At 43.5% G+C, this 17504-nt stretch overlaps 1 protein-coding gene across 1 annotated transcript in view; it reads left to right on the top strand.

Annotated features, from left to right (window-relative positions):
- The window catches only part of MSN (moesin), a 42403-nt gene that overhangs the window by 15355 nt on the left and 9544 nt on the right, over window positions 1–17504 (top strand). The window contains 8 exon segments of the mRNA XM_037823758.1: window positions 3475–3570; window positions 5254–5528; window positions 7486–7569; window positions 8296–8442; window positions 9440–9536; window positions 11206–11369; window positions 14946–15076; window positions 15305–15465. Coding sequence (XP_037679686.1) covers window positions 3475–3570; window positions 5254–5528; window positions 7486–7569; window positions 8296–8442; window positions 9440–9536; window positions 11206–11369; window positions 14946–15076; window positions 15305–15465 — 1155 coding nt within the window.

A 17504-nucleotide genomic window follows, 5' to 3' on the forward strand; every position in this document is an offset into this window, starting at 1 on the left:
CTGGCCTCTGTTATTCAGTTCAGCTTATTCTAGACCTCTAACTTAGGTTCTATTTAGTTGATCAGAATTTTTCCCCTCTTGTTTTTTCTGTTTCTTGCTCTGCCTCTGTGTAACCTTTTTGTGAGTGGGTCTCCTCAGATATGGTCGACCCTAGTCAGATTTTCCCAGTCTAGTGAGGCCCAGGTCTCATTGGGAGGGTATGGAGTTTTCCTGAGAATGAGACCCTCGTATGAGGCCTTTAGAATTGGTGCTTTTCCTCTCCTGTCCAGCAGGTGGTGCTGGCCAGCCCTCAGCTCCCCCATCAGTGTAAGGAGGTGTGGAGCCTTTAGTTCTCCTGGTGACTCTGATCCTGTTGGGGGCATGGCTGACTGAAGGTGGAATCTGAATTCCAGCCCCTGGGGTCTGAATTCCCGGAAGGAGGACTGCCAGTTGAGCTGGGCCTCCCTCCGCTCTCCCAATCCTCAGAATTCCAGTTGTCTCTCAGGGGCACTATTCCCTTCTCCCCTCTCCTCTTTGGGGCCTCTCCAGGTAGATTCCTTGGTCAGCCTGAGTTGCCAGTTAAAGACAGGGCTGGAGGCCTTCAGTAGTGAATACAGAATTCAAAGACACTGTGGGTACTCTGTCTCCCCCAAGCCCAGCCTAGTCCCTCAACCTGGGCTTTCCGATAGAAAATAACCACATATATTACTTTTAGATATAAAAAAAAAAAAGTAGGAAAGAAATCAAGAAAAAGAAAAAAGGAAAAAAAAAAAAAGAGTCTCTTTTAAAGAAAGGTCTTTCCCCAGCCTGGAAGTTTTGTCAGTGTCAGAATAGAGCATTTAAAGATATGCTTTGGGCTATTGTCTGATAATTACTCTCCAACCCCTTCAGTTCCACCCCTGCCGTGGGCTATTGAAATGCAAAAAGATAAGGGATCAGTGAGAAGCCAGAAGGGACAAAATGTAAGGGAAAAAAAAATGGCTTTTTTGGAGTCTGGGAATGGGTGCCCGCTTTTACGTGCCCCCACTTCTCGGAGCCCAGCCCTTCTTTAGCACCCCAGCTCCAAAAGTTAGTTAATTAATTTGTTAATTAATTGTGCAGTTGAGGCTGGGTTGAGCCTCCCTTCTTGCCCTCAGCAGATTGCTGTTTTTTGGTTTTTTTTTCCCCCCTTTCAGGGAGCCGGCAGCAAGACAGTCTGTGAGGTCTGGTTGGGGAGGGGTGCCAGAACCCTGGTTTGGGGAACTTACAATGTTCACTGTGATCTCAGCTTTTCCTCCAATTCCAAACTTGTGTCCAATGTGTGACTGGTTACTGGAGACCCGGAAAACACTGTTTCATATAGTTCTTGGGTAATTGCCAGCTGCTCTAGGGGAGAGACGAAATTCTGCTCCTCACCACTCCGCCATCTTGCCCTGCCTCCCTCACTTGGCTTTTGAATCCAGGAAGTCTTCTGAGCTTTCCTCACCTCTCCCTCCCTCCTCCTGCCATCTGTTTTTTCTAAACATGTTCCTAATTACCCAAGTCAGCAAGAGGTGGGTGGAAAAAGGGATTGTATTCTCTTAGCGGCTTGCTAAATAGCCATGTAAACAAATTAGTAGAATGATAGAATTTGAGAAAAGAAAGAGACCATATAAGCCATACCCCCTTTGGATAGAGGGAAATCTGAGGCCCAGAGAGGAAAATTTACTTCCTCAAGATCACACTGGGAGTTCAAGATAGAAGTAAGACTTATGCTCAAGTTTTTTGATACCTGATTCAAACTGGTGACCACCATGGCGGAAGGATGACCACCATTTACCCCAGGGAGCAGTGAAAGCTGATGATTTGGGGACATAGCTTTTCCTGAGGTGAGTATTGACTGGTCCCCATGGAAAAGCCAGAAAATATATCTAGGTACGTAAGTGATCAAAGTTCATTATCTGACTGGGAAATCTGGGCTAAAAGAGAGTCAAGATAGTCAATTTAGAGCCCTGGAGTTTTTAAGCTCCTACGAGCCCTTGGCATTGGGAACCAACCTGCTAGAGAAGAAAGGGTACAGGCTTTGGAATCAAACACATTCAGGTTTCCAGTCTAGGCTCTGTGGTTTTGGACAATTTCCTCTTTAAGTCATAGTTTCCTCATCTATAAAATGGGGATGATAGCTATTTCACAGTATTGTTCAGTGTTCAGTTCCTGGCACATAATATATATTTAATAAATATGAGCTGCTTTTCCCTTGGGGCCTCTGAAGATCTAGATTATTGAGTTCTGGGGGTGACTGTGTGGCCTGGCTTTGTATGCATAGTAAAAACTTTGTGGATGAAATGGAGGTGTGTGTGTGTGTGTGTGCATGCATGCATGAGCATGCATGTGTGTTGATTTGTTCATATGGGAGGATATCAGCAACACTGGGTCCTGGTTTCCTGCTCTTAGCTCCAGGTAAATTTCTTAGATTCTCTACCCACCTCCTTACCACCACCCGCCCCAAAAAAAGAAAAGAAAAGTTAAAGACTGATTGATGCTAGCATGTCCTCATTAGGATATGACTCCGCTCCACTGCCACCATCCCCAGTTGGGGACATACTGGGGCTGAACTGCCAGCCAGACTACTAAAGTGATAATATCAAGGGCTGGAGAGCAGACCCCATCTGTCTTCTCCTGGCAGGCCCCCCTTTCCTACCCATTGACCAGCTAGAAGGCTCAGAACACCAGGGGGTGGGGGTGGAGGAGGTGAGGAAGTTGGGGCCTCTCAGCAACTATGATGAGGTATCCATCCTCTTTCCAATCCCACCCTCAACCTATGTGAATGGTAAGGAGAATCATAACCATACTCTGCTCAGGGCTGGAAAGAAGCATTTCAGCTCCAAGGAACACTACCACTTTGGAGTGAATAGATACAACCATCCCTACTCTGTCTCCCCAAACACACTTGGGGTATTGCAAGTGTGACCCAGTCTGAAGGATGTGGACATTACTCCCAGATCCTAAAGGTAGAGGGCAATATATGGGAATAAGGCAGGAGTTAAACCAACAATCTCTAACTTTAGCTTCTAATCCATCCTGGGAGTGGGAAGCTGCATGGCATAGTAGAGGGAGGGAGATGGGATTTGGATAGATTTGGAGTCAGACAGCCTTGGTTTGAATCCTGACTGCTGCTCACTAGCAGTGTCATCTTGGGCAAATCACTTCACTTCTCTGAACCTTACTTTCCCCATCTGAAAAGGGGCCTAATTGTAATTATATCATAGGGCTAATGGGAAAATTCAAGGAGATAATGGATGTGAAATTCTTGGTGTAGTGCTCATAAGTAATAGATTCCTGCCCTGTATCAGCAGAAGTACTTTGTAAAGAGAGATGCTGACATCAGTTCTTGGCTGCTGCCCAAGTGTATTTGCTTGCCAGATCCTGATCACCTTAAGTTCTTTGAGGGCAAGGACCATGTTGGCCCCACCTTTGTGTCCTCTGTGCCTGGCATAGGATAAGCATTCAATGGTTGTTTTGTATTTTGTCTTCTAGGTGGTGAAAACTATTGGCCTGAGGGAAGTTTGGTTCTTTGGTCTACAGTACCAGGACACTAAGGGTTTCTCCACCTGGCTAAAACTCAATAAAAAGGTAACTGTTCATCCCTCTGTTGTGTTTAGAATTCATTCTTCCACCAAAACTTGCTCAGGGGGTGGGGATTACATGTACTAGCTGACAAACCCAGGGCATCTAGGGTTATGTTTTTCACTGAGTGGTCTGTTAACCACCCAGCTTCGAAGAACACGGGGTTCAGTCAAGGCAAAGCTCTTGCTCTGTCTCCACTTAGACTTCCAACAGTGAGAATGACCAGTCTCCAAAGGGGAAGGGAACCTTCATTTCCCACTGGGAACTCTGTCTTGAACTTTGACTTGTTTGGGATTAAAGCCATTAGCAGTTTATCAAGAGGGAGTTGGTATCCCTTTCCTCATTCCAAACTCAAAGGCTTTAGGAGATCTGTGAAAGACACAGACTCTTGCGCTAGAAAGAATCTTAAAGGTCTCATAATCTTATAGCCCCTCCCCTGTCTGCCAACTGATGCCTGAACCCCCTATACACATGCTTCCCTCCTTCTTGGTTTTCTTCCTCAATTGAACTCCAAATGGAATGTTTTGAGTATATGTCCATTCAGGTTCTCTGCCCTAAATAGCATCTCTGCAGGAACCTGGCAATCCTCTGTCTCAGTATCCTCAAACTGGCTGACATTGTCCTTGGAGATCTCCATATTGACCTATGACTTGTTTCCATGATTTTGTCTAGGGGATGGGTGCCCCACCTTCTGCTAGTAGACTCTTGTTTTCCAAAGATTAGAAACTTTTGCTGAACAAATGTGGAGCCATCAGGAGCCAACTTCAGGTTTTAAAAAATAGTTTATATTCTTGCCTAGCCAATTCGTAGGCCTCAGTCGTACATCTTAGTCTTTGCTAATCTGTGGAGTCGGGGGAAGCCTTAAAGGAAAAACTTTCTTAAGCCTACCCTCAGAATTTTGGGGCAGTTGGATATATTGTCAGATGCCAGTAGTTTAAGGACTTATGACCATCAGTGGTTGTTAAGTAATTTCAAGAAATTCCCATTGGGAAGTGATTACAGACATGAGATTGGGTCCCCAATGAAAGTTATGTGTCCCCTTCCTGAATTATCAGGAGAGTTGCCACCAACCTCTCTGGCATTACCCAAATCGATGACCTTTCAGGGTCTTCTCCCCATCTTACTGTCACCTCCCCACCCCAAAGCTTGATGTTTTCCCCCCTCTGGGGGGAATGAAGCTTGAGAATCTGTATTTTTATAATGCTCCTTTGGTAATTCTGATATAGCTATTTTATGGGCTGGCATTTGGGCACTGCCACCTTAGATTATGTGATTCATGCTTTTTTTTAATAATGGAAAATAATAAGTTGAAATAATTACAATTACTAGAGGGTCCACATGAATTGACTTTTTAAAATGCAATTTTATTGAGATATCTGCACACACCATATAATCCATCCAAAGTATACAATCAGTGGCTCACAGTATCATGTATTTGTGCATTCATCACCACAGTCAATTTTAGAACATTTTCATTACTCCAAAACAATAAATAAAAAAGAACACCCAAAACATTCCATACCCCTTATCCCCCCTATTATTTATATATATTTTTATGGTTATTTTATTACCAGTCTGCCCATATACTGGATCCAGCGGGTATCAGTCACAAGGTTTACACAATCTCATTGCCACACAATAAAAGTCAAAGCTTGATTTTTAAGAGCCATAATCCCTTGCTGCTTCCAGGTTACAGCCCAGAATGTATGGAAAGAAAGCACCCTGCTCTTCAAGTTCTGGGCCAAGTTCTACCCTGAGGATGTATCTGAGGAATTGATCTAGGACATCACCCAGCGTCTCTTCTTCCTGCAAGTGAAGGAGGGCATTCTCAATGATGATATATACTGCCCACCTGAGACTGCTGTGCTGCTGGCCTCCTATGCTGTCCAGTCCAAGTACGGTGACTTCAATAAGGAGGTTCACAAGTCTGGCTACTTGGCTGGGGACAAGTTGCTTCCACAGAGGTAAGGTAGTGCCCTGTCTGTTTTTACTTTGGCCAGTGAGGGCCACAGCCCAAGGCTAGCCAATCCCTGTAATGCCGGGCTGCCAGATCTGCTCCTGTCTGCTGGGGTCTGTCTGAGGCCCATGTTAGGTCTGTTAGAGAAAAAGCTTTTTTTTCCCCTCTGCCTAATTATAAAACTTCATTACCCTGGAGAAGGGGGCTTATGTAGAGAATGAGAGATAGATTCTTTTCCCTCTCCCTGGTTCCATTTTCTGTCTTTCTCAATCCTTTTCACTGATTTAGACCTCTTATATCAGAGGTTGACAGGGGAGAGGGAGAAATACACAAGCCAGAGACATGAGTCACTCAAACAGCCTTTTAATATTTCTAACCAGTGTACAGAACTTTCTGCTTTTGTGAACTTCAAACTTCAAAGCTCTTAAACATTCATTATTTTGCTTTAGCATCATGAAAACACACAAAATGAGTAAGGCAGGCATTACCCGTATTTCTTGGCTAAGGAAATATAAGTCCAGAGGTGTTCAGCCTGTGTTCCGGTTTGCTAATGCTGCCATTATGCAAAATACCAGAAATGTGTTGGCTTTTATAAAGGGGGTTTTTTGGTTACAAGTTTACAGTCCAAAGGCCATAAAAGTGTCTAAAGTAAGGCATCAACAAGATAATACCTTCACTGAAGTATGGCCAATGGCATCCGGAAACCTCTGTTAGCTGGAAAGGCATGTGGCTGGCATCTTCTGATCCCAGGTTGTGTTTCAGCTTCTCTCTCAGCTCCTGTGCATTCTTGGTTCTTTCTCTTGGGGCATTTCTCTCTAATCACCCTGGAGTCCTGTCTTAGCATATCCCAGGACAAACTCTGGGTTTCATCTCTTAGCTTAACATCTCCAAACATTCTTCTGTCCGCATCTCCAAGCATCTCTAAGTGTCAGCATCAGCAAGTCAGCAAGTGTCTCTCCAGAAGTCTGTCTTATAGGACTCCAGTGATTTAATTAAGACCCATGCTGAATGTGTAGGGCCACACCTCCATGGAAATAATTCAATCAGAGTTACCACCTACAGTTGGGTGGGTCACATCCCCATAGAAACAACCTAACCAAGACTAATATATCTGCCCCCACAAGATTGCATTTAAGAACATGGCTTTTTCTGGGGGACATAATATATCTAAACTGGCACAGCCTTACTTGCCAATCTCCTACAGCAGGGCCAGACCTGATTGATTTTTAACCCTGGCTTTTATCCCCACTGTATACAGAGGTCATTTCCCTACGCTTTTGGATTGGAAGGAAAAGTTCTGCCTCATTTTGGGAACCCCAGTCCCATTGGGCTGTGGCATATGCACAGCTCATCTAAAGGTATTAGGGATAGTGGTTATGCCCTGAAACTCTACCTGAGTCATTGCTGTAATGTTTGAGATGGGCTGTTTAAAGCAAACCTTATTATAATCTAGTAGATCTGGGAGGTTGGGCCTGTTGGCTTCTCCCAAAACCATTTGGGCTCAATTTTATGATATGTAGTCACAGGCTGTCCTCCCATCCCTGAGCAATATTCTCACAAACAACAACTATTTGTCCCAAGATCTAGAAAAGAATGTGCATGGCTCTATGAGACTGATTCCTACTCTTGGACCTCCAAGTCAGCACAGACCCCTGATACATTACTGCTTTGCTTTGAAGACCATAGTATATTACTGGATTTTCTGGTTAAAGGTCAAAGGAAGGTGCTCTCATTGTCTTTTTTGGTTACCCATTCCGGTATCTCTCCTACCTTGCAGGCAGTTTTTTATGTCTAAGTTAACACCTTCATACTATAAATTCAGTCTGCTTCCAGTGTGATTTCAGAGGGCTGACTCCGTATCCTCTTTGCGTCAACCCCTTAGAGAGCTAAGTGGGCTTCGCCCCATTGTGCACACACTCACGGGCTTTGTGTTTTAAACTGCTCACTACCCTTTGTCTTTCCAGGGTCCTGGAGCAACACAAACTCAGCAAGGACCAGTGGGAGAAGCGCATCCAGGTGTGGCACGAGGAGCACCGGGGTATGCTCAGGTAAGCCCACCCTAGCAGATGCAGGCCCCACTGTCCTTGTAAGGAGAATGAAAGTGGTTCTAGGGAGAAGATGCAGATGACTAGGGACACTGGAGAATGTTAGAGGAGGACAAGAATGATACTAGTACTTTTGCAGTTAATAAGAAAAAGTAAAGATTGGAAAGCAAATCAGGACCATTATAAGGCCTTTTTTGTGTATGAATGGCAGCAACTGGTAGCCATAAAATTTTGACCATAAAGAAATGGAGAGGACCTCAGGGTCCCTGGAGCTGCTGGGCACCAGGGGCTCCTTCCAAAGTAAGAAATGGGGAAAGAAGCGCTATAAACATGGCAAACCATTTTTTGGCTGTCATCTAGTTACAGAATATATCTTATCATTTATCTTCACCACCCTATCTGTGTTCTGCAAAGAAAGACCGTGCCTGTGTAAGAGGCTATTGCAATGAACAAGAGGAAAAAAATTGCTTCTGTGGCAGCTAACATGTCAGCATACCCTCATTCCTCTACGGAGCCTCAGACCTTAGGCTCCTGTCAGCTGGTTTTGCTTAGCAAAAGTCATGTTATGCTCTGTTCCCCATCATCTAATCACTTTCCATCCTCTTTCCTACCCCTTAGCCACCCCCGATGGCAATGTCCTTATCAGAAGTGCATATCAGACAGACTTTCTTTCTCCCTGAGTCTGATTCCCAGTTTCCCCTCTGTGACCTTCTACTCTGTGTCCTTTAGGGAGGATACTGTTCTGGAGTATCTGAAGATTGCCAAGGACTTGAAGATGTATGGTGTAAACTACTTCAGCATCAAGAACAAGAAAGGCTCAGAGCTGTGGCTTGGGGTAGATGCCCTGGGTCTCAACATCTATGAGCAGAATGATAGGTATACCTCAAACTTCTCTTAGTTTATTTGGGCCACTCTGACACCTAGGGCTTATCCTCACCTCTACACCTCCTGAGATCCACCTCAGTTCTTTTTCTACCTAGATCAATCCAGCCCAGGTGATTGCACTACATTGACTAGACTAGCCCTGTCCAATATGGTAGCCACTAGCCATATGTGTCTATTGAGCACCTGAAATGTGGCAAATCTGAATTGAGATGTTTTATAAGTGTAATATTTGTACCAGATTTTGGAGACTTAGTGTGAAAAGCAGAATGTAAAATATCTCACTAATATTTTCTAAAATGTTGATTACATGTTGAAATGATGGTATTTTGGATGAAATGGATTTAAATAAACTGTTTTAGTTTAATTCTACCTTTTTTAAAACTTATTTTAGTGAGGCTACTAGAAATTTAAAATTATGTATGTGGCTCTCTATATTTCTATTGGACAGTGCTGGTCTAGAACCTACCTTGTCAGGATTTTTAAGTAATCCCAAGTCTGAGGTGATGATTAAGTGCATTTTGGCCTATGATACCTCTGGCTGCAGCCTTATTTTACTTGCTTATTATTTTTTTCTTGGTCTGCCCTTGGTGAGGATGGAGATCAATAGATTAGTTTGTTACATGTAACTCCTGAATCTTGGAGTTTGTTATTTATTTCCCCTGACTTTTATAACCTTTGGTGGAAGAGTTACAGTTAAATAGAGCTAGGGCTTCTCTTAATCGGATATTATAAGGTCTATGTCTCAGCCAAAAATATAAGACAGACCTCAGGGATTGGGGCAAAGGATGATTTGTTGGTTGTGGTATTGAGAGGTGCACCTTCAGTACTGGCAGCTGACTTGGTGGTATGTAATGGCATTGGCTAAGCTGGCAATTTGCCTACCCCCTCAATTGAGGGAGACATTGGAGGGAGGGAGGGTGAGGCACCAATCTTCTATATCCTTCTTGTCTTGCCCTTGTCATGATGTTCTTGGTCTCCATTTCTACAGATTGACTCCCAAGATAGGTTTCCCCTGGAGTGAAATCAGAAACATCTCTTTCAATGACAAGAAATTTGTCATTAAGCCCATCGACAAAAAAGCCCCGGTAAGTGACCCCTTCCTCTGGCCAAGACAGATACTTGCCAAGGCCTAGATAATGCTCAGAACAATCATCTGGTTGTATTTTTCTTCTTTTTTTTTCCGGCATTCTTTGTGGATGGGAACAGGAGGCACAAAAGGATATTGGGGATGCATGGGGGTGTCTGTGCCAAGAAATGACCAGGAGGAACCCTGTATTTCTTGCCACTTGTATCTCCGGAGAAGAATAGACAAGGGAGGACCAAAGGCATTTTTAAGTGCTGCCTCTTAGACACTGCCTACTGCTGCCCTGAGGCTATGGGGTAGAAACAGAGAGTGTATCTCACCTTTCCAAGCCTTTGAGTCCCAGAATAAATACATATGATTTATCTCTAATCATGGAGAAAGCACAGAGCCAGGAGCAGTCCAAAGATGATCCTCCAAGCTTGCTTTTTTGCTATATTTTCACTGTTGCCCTTTCAGATTTCTTCTCAGAGCAACCCGAGAACAGAAAAGTGCTTTGGGTCCAGTCATTACTCTAACACACTTGCCACACTTCTCATCCACTCAGTTGCCTGTGACTCATAAGACAGCAAAGCTAGTGATTGAGGGTGAGATAGAAAACTTTAGATGAGAGTCTACTACTGTGGTATAACTTATGTCCAGCAAGGCCATGCTGAGCCTGACCCTTGACATGAGGGCTCATCTACTCTTCTCCAGATCTGAGTTTTCTGAACTTCCCCTGCTAGGCCCTTTATACAAGTTATTTCCTTAAACCCCCAACTGTCAGGTAAGTAGTAGCATATCCATTTTATATCTGATGAAACTGCGGCTAAAAGAGGTAGAATGATTTGCCCAAGATCACAAAGCTGTAAATGGTAGAGCTGGAATTCAAACCTAGGTCATTTGGCTTCTAGAGCCTGTGTTCCTTCTACTGTACCCCAAGCTATGTACACAGTAGTAATTTGGGTTCAGTGGCAAAGAGGGGTGGTAGTTAAACCAGAAGCTTGTGGGCTTTGTGACCTTGGTCCAGTGGTATTTGTAGTAACAAATGCAAACTCACTGGATTTTCTTGTGTTTCTTTTTATTGCTGCTGTGCTCAACTTTTCATCAGAAAAAGGTAAGTAAAAAAGCCAGCTGAAATCAAAGGCTTATTAAAAACAACAATAGTCAGTGCAACCAATGTTCAGGAGATTTATGTATGTTTTTTTGACCTGACTTGTTCCAAAACGGATTTAAGGGGCTCGGTCTAGGACACCATAGAGACAGTCCAGTCACCTACACTTCACCCATCAGGAGTGTTATGCAGGGCTTATTGGGTCTCTGCGTAAGGCCCCTGAAAGTCTGCAGGATCTTTTATTAGAGAAAGTTGTGGTACTTCAACTGGATTGGGAATATTTTAGGATGCTTTTCGTAAGCAAAGGATGAAAGAAATTGTGGTTTGGTGGAAAGAGCACTGGTTTCAGAGTCAAAAAGCTGGGTTTAAGTCCTGGTCTACCACTAACCTGCCTTTTGACCTGGGGCAAATCACTTCACCTCTCTGATCTTTAGTCTTCTCATCTGTAACACAAGGGATTCAAACCTAGGTCATTTGGCTAGTAAGCTTTCCAGTGTTTGTGGACTTACCTTTTCAGAAGGCAGAAAGTCAACCTTCACCCATCCCTCCAAACTCTTTTTGATTTCTGGTTTCCTACAAGGACTTCGTCTTCTATGCACCCTGGCTGAGGATTAACAAACAGATCTTGGCCCTGTGCATGGGGAACCATGAGCTATACATGCACCGCTGCAAGCCTGACACCATTGAGGTGCAGCAGATGAAGGCACAAGCCCGGGAGGAAAAGCACCAGAAGCAGATGGAGTGGTGGGTGCTGAGGAGCTGGAGTGGGGCCCATGGCTGGGGCAAAGAAGCTTCTCAAAGGATCCAAGCCTGCTAAGGCAGGACATGAAGTCATCCTAAGACTAGGAGGAAGAGAGCTGCTCAGGGATGCCCCACCCCACCCAAGCCCATGAATTCTTAAGGCATCCCTCTTCATGGGAAGCAGACATCAGGAACCTAGGCTTCCAGAGGCTCATAGGAGGGAGGGCCATTTCTTAGTTCCCCATTGTCTGTGGACCTCATCCCTTTCTATGTTGCGTGGGCTCTGGGTTGAGGTAACAGAGGGCTCCATGCACATTTAAACCTGGAAAACCCAGGTTTTGCAAGCAGAATTGGACAGAGCTAACAGAATACCTCCTAAGAAGCTTCTATGTCATTGCATTGTAGCCCCTTGCTACTTAAAGTATAATCTGAGGTCCAGTAGCATCAGCTACTTCAAAGGAGAGGCTAAGCCTGCTTAACCTGGGAAGTTTTTAGAAAGGCAGGATCTGAGGTCATACCCCAGACCTACTGAATCAGGACCTGCATCTTTTTTTTTAAATTCAATTTTTTTGAGATATATTCATATACCATACAGTCATCCACAGTGTACAATCAGTTGTTCACAGTACCATTAAATACTTGTGCATTCATCACCACAATCAATTTTTGAACATTTTCATTACCACATGCGAAAAAGAATAAGAACAAAAGTTAAAGTAAAAACGAACACCCAAAATATCCCATACTCCCCATCCCTCCCTATTATTCATTTACCTTTTGTCCTCATTTTTCTGTTCATCTACCCATACAGTGGATAAAGGGAGTGGTAGCCACAAAGTTTTCATATTCACATGGTCACACAGTGTAAGCTTATAGTTATACAATCATCTTCAAGAATCCAGGGCATTGAATTGCAGTTCAACAGCTTCAGGTATTTCCTTCTAGCTATTATAATACACTAAAAACTAAAAAGGGATATCTATATAATGCATAAGAATAACTTCCAGAATGATCTTTTGAGTCCATTTGGCATCTCTCAGCCACTGAGATTTATTTTGTTTCATTTTGCTTTCCCCTTTTTGTCAAGAAGGCTTTCTCAGTCCCACTATGCCAGGACCAAGCTCATTCCTGGGAGTCATGTCCCATGATGCCAGGGAGATTTACACTCCTGGAAGTCATGTCCCACGTAGCGGGGAGGGTAGTGAGTTTACCTGCAAAATTGGCTTAGAGAGAGAGACCACATCTGAGCAACAAAGGAGGTTCTCTGGAGTGACTCTTTGATACAATTTTAAGTGGGCATAGCCTCTCCTCTGCAGTAACAAACTTCATAAGGGCAAGCCCCAAGATCAAAGGCATCTAGTTTCCTTGATTACCCCAGTCAGATTTTCCCAGACCAAGGGGCCCTGTTCTCAGGAGGGTGTAATCTGTATCACGTTTCTCTGAGAGTGAGACTCAGCTGGTTGTTAGACTTTCCTGTGAGGTCTCTAGACTGTGTTTTTCCTATCCTGTCCAGCAGGTGGCACTTGTCAGCCCACAGCTCCCCACTGCTTTAAAGAGGTGCAGTCCCTTTAATTCTCGGGTGATCCTGTCCTGGCCAGGGGCTGAAGAGTGTCAGAAGCCAAACTTAAGTTGTTTCTCGTCCCCCTCAACCCCAGGCCCTGGGGTCTGAATTCTCTGAGAGAGGGTAGCTACTTGAGCTGTGCTCCACCTTACTTTCTTGGGGAAGATACACCCTTTAGGGAGCTATCCCCTACATTGAATTTCTCCTTTGTCTCTCTAACTCTCTTAACTCCACCCTTGCCTGGATCAAGGCTGACAATTGAAAATGCCTGAGGCTTTCTCTAATGAGCTACTTAGAATGAGAAGAAAAGGAAAAAAGAGAAAGCCCCTTTTCAGAGCAAGTTCCCATGCCCCCGGTTTTGCCAGTCGATCGGTGTTGGTACCCAGTTCTCTGTGCCTCTTTTCTTTGGGCACAGCCATTTTCCCATATTCTGAGCTCAGCCATCTTCAAAGCTTCTGTTTTTATTTTAATTATTTTTTCCATCAGCCCTGCCTCCTCTCTGCCAGGAGCTACCTCAGGGTTCCTTTCCTGCTTGCACAGGGTTTATCTGTGCTTGTACCATGTGTTCTGTATCCAAATTTTTAAATTAAAACCACAACTGGAGCTTCATTGAGGTACTTTCCCTCACTCCAGGTAGCCTGCTTCTTTTTCCCATGGTGATGTTTTCCAACTCAGCCTGCTGTGCTGGTCAGTGAGGGGCACCAGCTCCACTGTATGGATAGTTATTTACAGTTCTATGCTGTGATCTCAGCCATTTCACCCATTCTAGGCTGTTGTATGATGTGTATCCAGTCATGGATGTCCCCCAACAGTTGTTCCAGACTATTTACTAGTTGTTCCTGGCTATTTGCTAGTTGCTCTCAAGGAGTAATAAATTCCACACCTCTTTATGCTGCCAGCTTGCCCCACCTCCCTCCAGAACCTGCATCTGAATATCCCAGGTGATTCCTATGCCCATCAAGGTTTGAGGAGCAATGCTCTAGTAGGTACTTCGTCAGAAAGAGTTTGGAACTTCAGGAGTCTTCTAATCTAATAGGCATGAAAATGACTCCCTATACAAGAGGTTACACACCAAGGTTGACTTTTATTCAGAAAAAAATTACATAGTTGGGGAGCAGTTTACAAAGCTGAATCTGGTAGGAACCCTGCCCTCTAGAACCTTGCATTCTAGTAGAAGAGAAAGAGAAAAAATAGTACATATATAACGATTCAAAACCACAAATGTTGTCTCATTTATTCACTCAATAAAATTTATTGAGCAGTGAACAAAACAGACAAAAATCACAGTTCCCAAGGAGTTGGCATTCTAGTGAGAGGAGACAGACATACTAAATAAGTAAATTATATAGTATGTGAGATGGTGAGAAGTGCTATGGAGAAAAATAACATGGAAGAGGGATGGGGTGAGGAGTAGGCCAGGTATTTTGAGGGCTAAGAGGGAGAAAAGATTTCTAGCCAAGGGGTACACTAAGGCCTCCTGGAAGAGGTGGTAAGGTAAGAAATATCCCAGATTTGAAACAGATTTGGGGAAGAAGGAGTTTAGTGCTGTGCTTCAGGGAACAGGCAGAATTTGGCTTAAGGAGTGATATCCCAGCCATGGGCATCACCAGACTTGGAGCACAGTATCCAAGCACAAAGTCAAAACTTGTCTCTCTATAACTGTACAAGGTAGACAGGACTGGACTTATGAGACCATTTTACAGATAGGGAAACTAAGGACAAGAACAAAATTACAATATAGCTAAGACAACCCAGTGGGTTAGTGGCAGAGCTGGGATTCCAGTTTGGTTTTCTTGACTCTGGAGCAAACTGACAGTGCCCTGAGCCTACTGGCCAGTGTGGGGCTGTATGACCAGTGAGGACAAGGATGTGGAGGTAAGGGAGAATGGTGTAAGCTCACAAGCCCTGTGTGTGTTGGAAGAGTGGGAGCTGAGGGTCCAGGGCCAGTGAGCCTTCAAATCCCAAGGCTTTGTTTCAGCCCTCGTGTCCTATTTCATCCCTTTCTTCTCCTTTCCTAGTGCTCTGCTGGAAAATGAGAAGAAGAAGCGTGAGATGGCAGAAAAGGATAAGGAAAAGATTGAATGAGAGAAGGAAGAACCGATGGAGAGGTTGAAGCAGATCGAGGAACAGACTAAGAAGGCTCAGCAAGGTAAAGAATGGGTTTCCCCAGAGCCTAGCCCTGTGATCTGGATATGCCTCTGCCTTAGCTGCAGATTCAGGCCATATAGTCCAGGTCTGACCACAGAACAGAGGAAAGATGAGGCAAAAGAAAGAGTGCTTAGAGCTTTCTGCCAGCTGTGCCCTGGGGTGGAACAAAAGAAGTTACATGTCCCTTCATGCCTGTGCTCTTCAACCCCTTTTCCCCTCCTCTGCCCAGAATTGGAAGAACAGACCTGCAGGGCCCTCGAACTTGAGCAGGAGTGGAAGCGTGCACAGAGCGAGGCTGAAAAGTTGGCCAAGGAATGCCGAGAAGCTGAAGAGGCCAAAGAGGCCCTCCTGCAGGCCTCTCAGGATCAAAAGAAGACCCAGGAACAACTGGTAAGGCTACAGAATGGGTTGGGAATTTGGGGCCTGAGTTTTTCCCCCTGTCTGCCTGCCTATTTATAGCTACCTCTGCCTGTAGGACTGGCTCTTTCTACCAGGGTATCACAGTCGGCAGGCCTTAGCCAGGTAGCTCATTCAGATGCAAGCTGAGAAGTCACTGGTGTGACCCAGAAACCTTTGCAAACAGTCCTCCCTAACCCTTTGTTATATCCTATTTCCTTAGCCCTTGGAGATCCTAAGCTGATGACATAGCAAAAGAAATGGAGGGAGGATAGAATAAAGGAATTCATAATTAATTGAGTACTTACTGTATGTTAAGAGCTATGCTAGCAACTTTTATCTTTTACTTACTTTCATTTTTTTTCGAACCTTTGAGCTTTTTTTTTCAAAACATGTAATCAGTTGTTCATAGTTGTGCCTTGATCACCACAATCAATCTTTTCACATTTTCATTACTCCAAAAAATTAAATAAAAATTACAATAAAAAAGAACATCTAAAACATTCTATTCACCTCCTCCCCCCATTGTTCATTAACTTTCTCTTCACACTTATTCATTTTTTTAACTTTATCAAAAAATTAAAAAAAAACAATAAAAAACATTTCAAACAAAACTAAAACAAAGGGATAAGAAAAAACAAGAATCTAAAATAACTACATTGCTTCAAACATGTTCCTACCCTACGCCAAGGAAATAGACCATAATCCAACAAAAGAATAAGAAAAACAAATAACCTAAAATAACTACATTTCTGCAAACTTGTTCCTACCATACCCCCCAGAAATTCACAAACCATAGTCGTTCCTGAGCATTCCCAGAACATTAAGTTTACCCTCCATAATTTATCTGTTCTTATTCGATTATCATTCCCCCTTCACTATTTGCTGTCTTTTGCTAGGTCCCCTACATTCTACAATATAAACCATTTATTTTACATTTTTCACAGTGTTCACGTTAGTGGTAGCATATAATATTTCTCTTTTTGTGTCTGGCTTATTTCGCTCAGCATTATGTCTTCAAGGTTCATCCATGTTATCATATGTTTCATGACATTGTTCCTTCTTACTGCTGCATAGTATTCCATCTGTGTTTATACCACATTTTATTTATCCCCTCGTCTGTTGAAGGACATTTGGGTTGTTTCCATCTCTTGGCAATTGTGAATATTGTTGCTATGAACATTGGTGTGCAGATATCTGTATGTGTCACTGCTTTCAGATCTTCCAGTTATATATCAAGAAGTGCAATTGCTGGATCGAAGGGTAACTCTGTATCTACTTTTCTAAGGATCTGCCAGACTGTCTTTCAGAGTGGCTGTACCATTATACAGTCCCACCAGCAATGAATAAGAGCTCCAATTTCTCCACATCCTCTCCAGCATTTGTAGTTTCCTGTTTGTTTAATGGCAGCCATTCTAATTGGTGTGAGATGATATCTCATTGTGGTCTTAATTTACATCTCTCTAATAGCTAGTGAAGCTGAACATTTTTTCATGTGTTTCTTGGCTATTTGTATTTCCTCTTCAGAGAACTGTCTTTTCATATCTTTTGCCCATTTTATAATTGGGCTGTCTGTACTATTGTCATTGAGTTGTAGGATTTCTTTGTATATGCAAGATAACAGTCTTTTGTCCGATACATGGTTTCCAAAAATTTTTTCCCATTGAGTTGGCTGCCTCTTTACCTTTTTGAGAAATTCCTTTGAGGTGCAGAAACTTCTAAGCTTGAGGAGTTCCCATTTATCTATTTTTTCTTTTGTTGCTTGTGCTTTGGGTGTAACGTCTAGGAAGTGGCCGCCTAATACAAGGTCTTGAAGATGTTTTCCTACATTATCTTCTAGGAGTTTTATGGTACTTTCTTTTATATTGAGATCTTTGGTCCATTTTGAGTTAATTTTTGTGTAGGGTGTGAGGTAGGGGTCCTCTTTCATTCTTTTGGATATGGATATCCAACTTTCCCAGCCCCATTTGTTGAAAAGACCATTATGGCTCAGTTCAGTGACTTTGGGGGCCTTATCAAAGATCAGTCGGCCA

Source organism: Choloepus didactylus (assembly GCF_015220235.1).
Source record: "Choloepus didactylus isolate mChoDid1 chromosome 24 unlocalized genomic scaffold, mChoDid1.pri SUPER_24_unloc1, whole genome shotgun sequence".
Taxonomy (NCBI): Eukaryota; Metazoa; Chordata; class Mammalia; order Pilosa; family Megalonychidae; genus Choloepus; species Choloepus didactylus.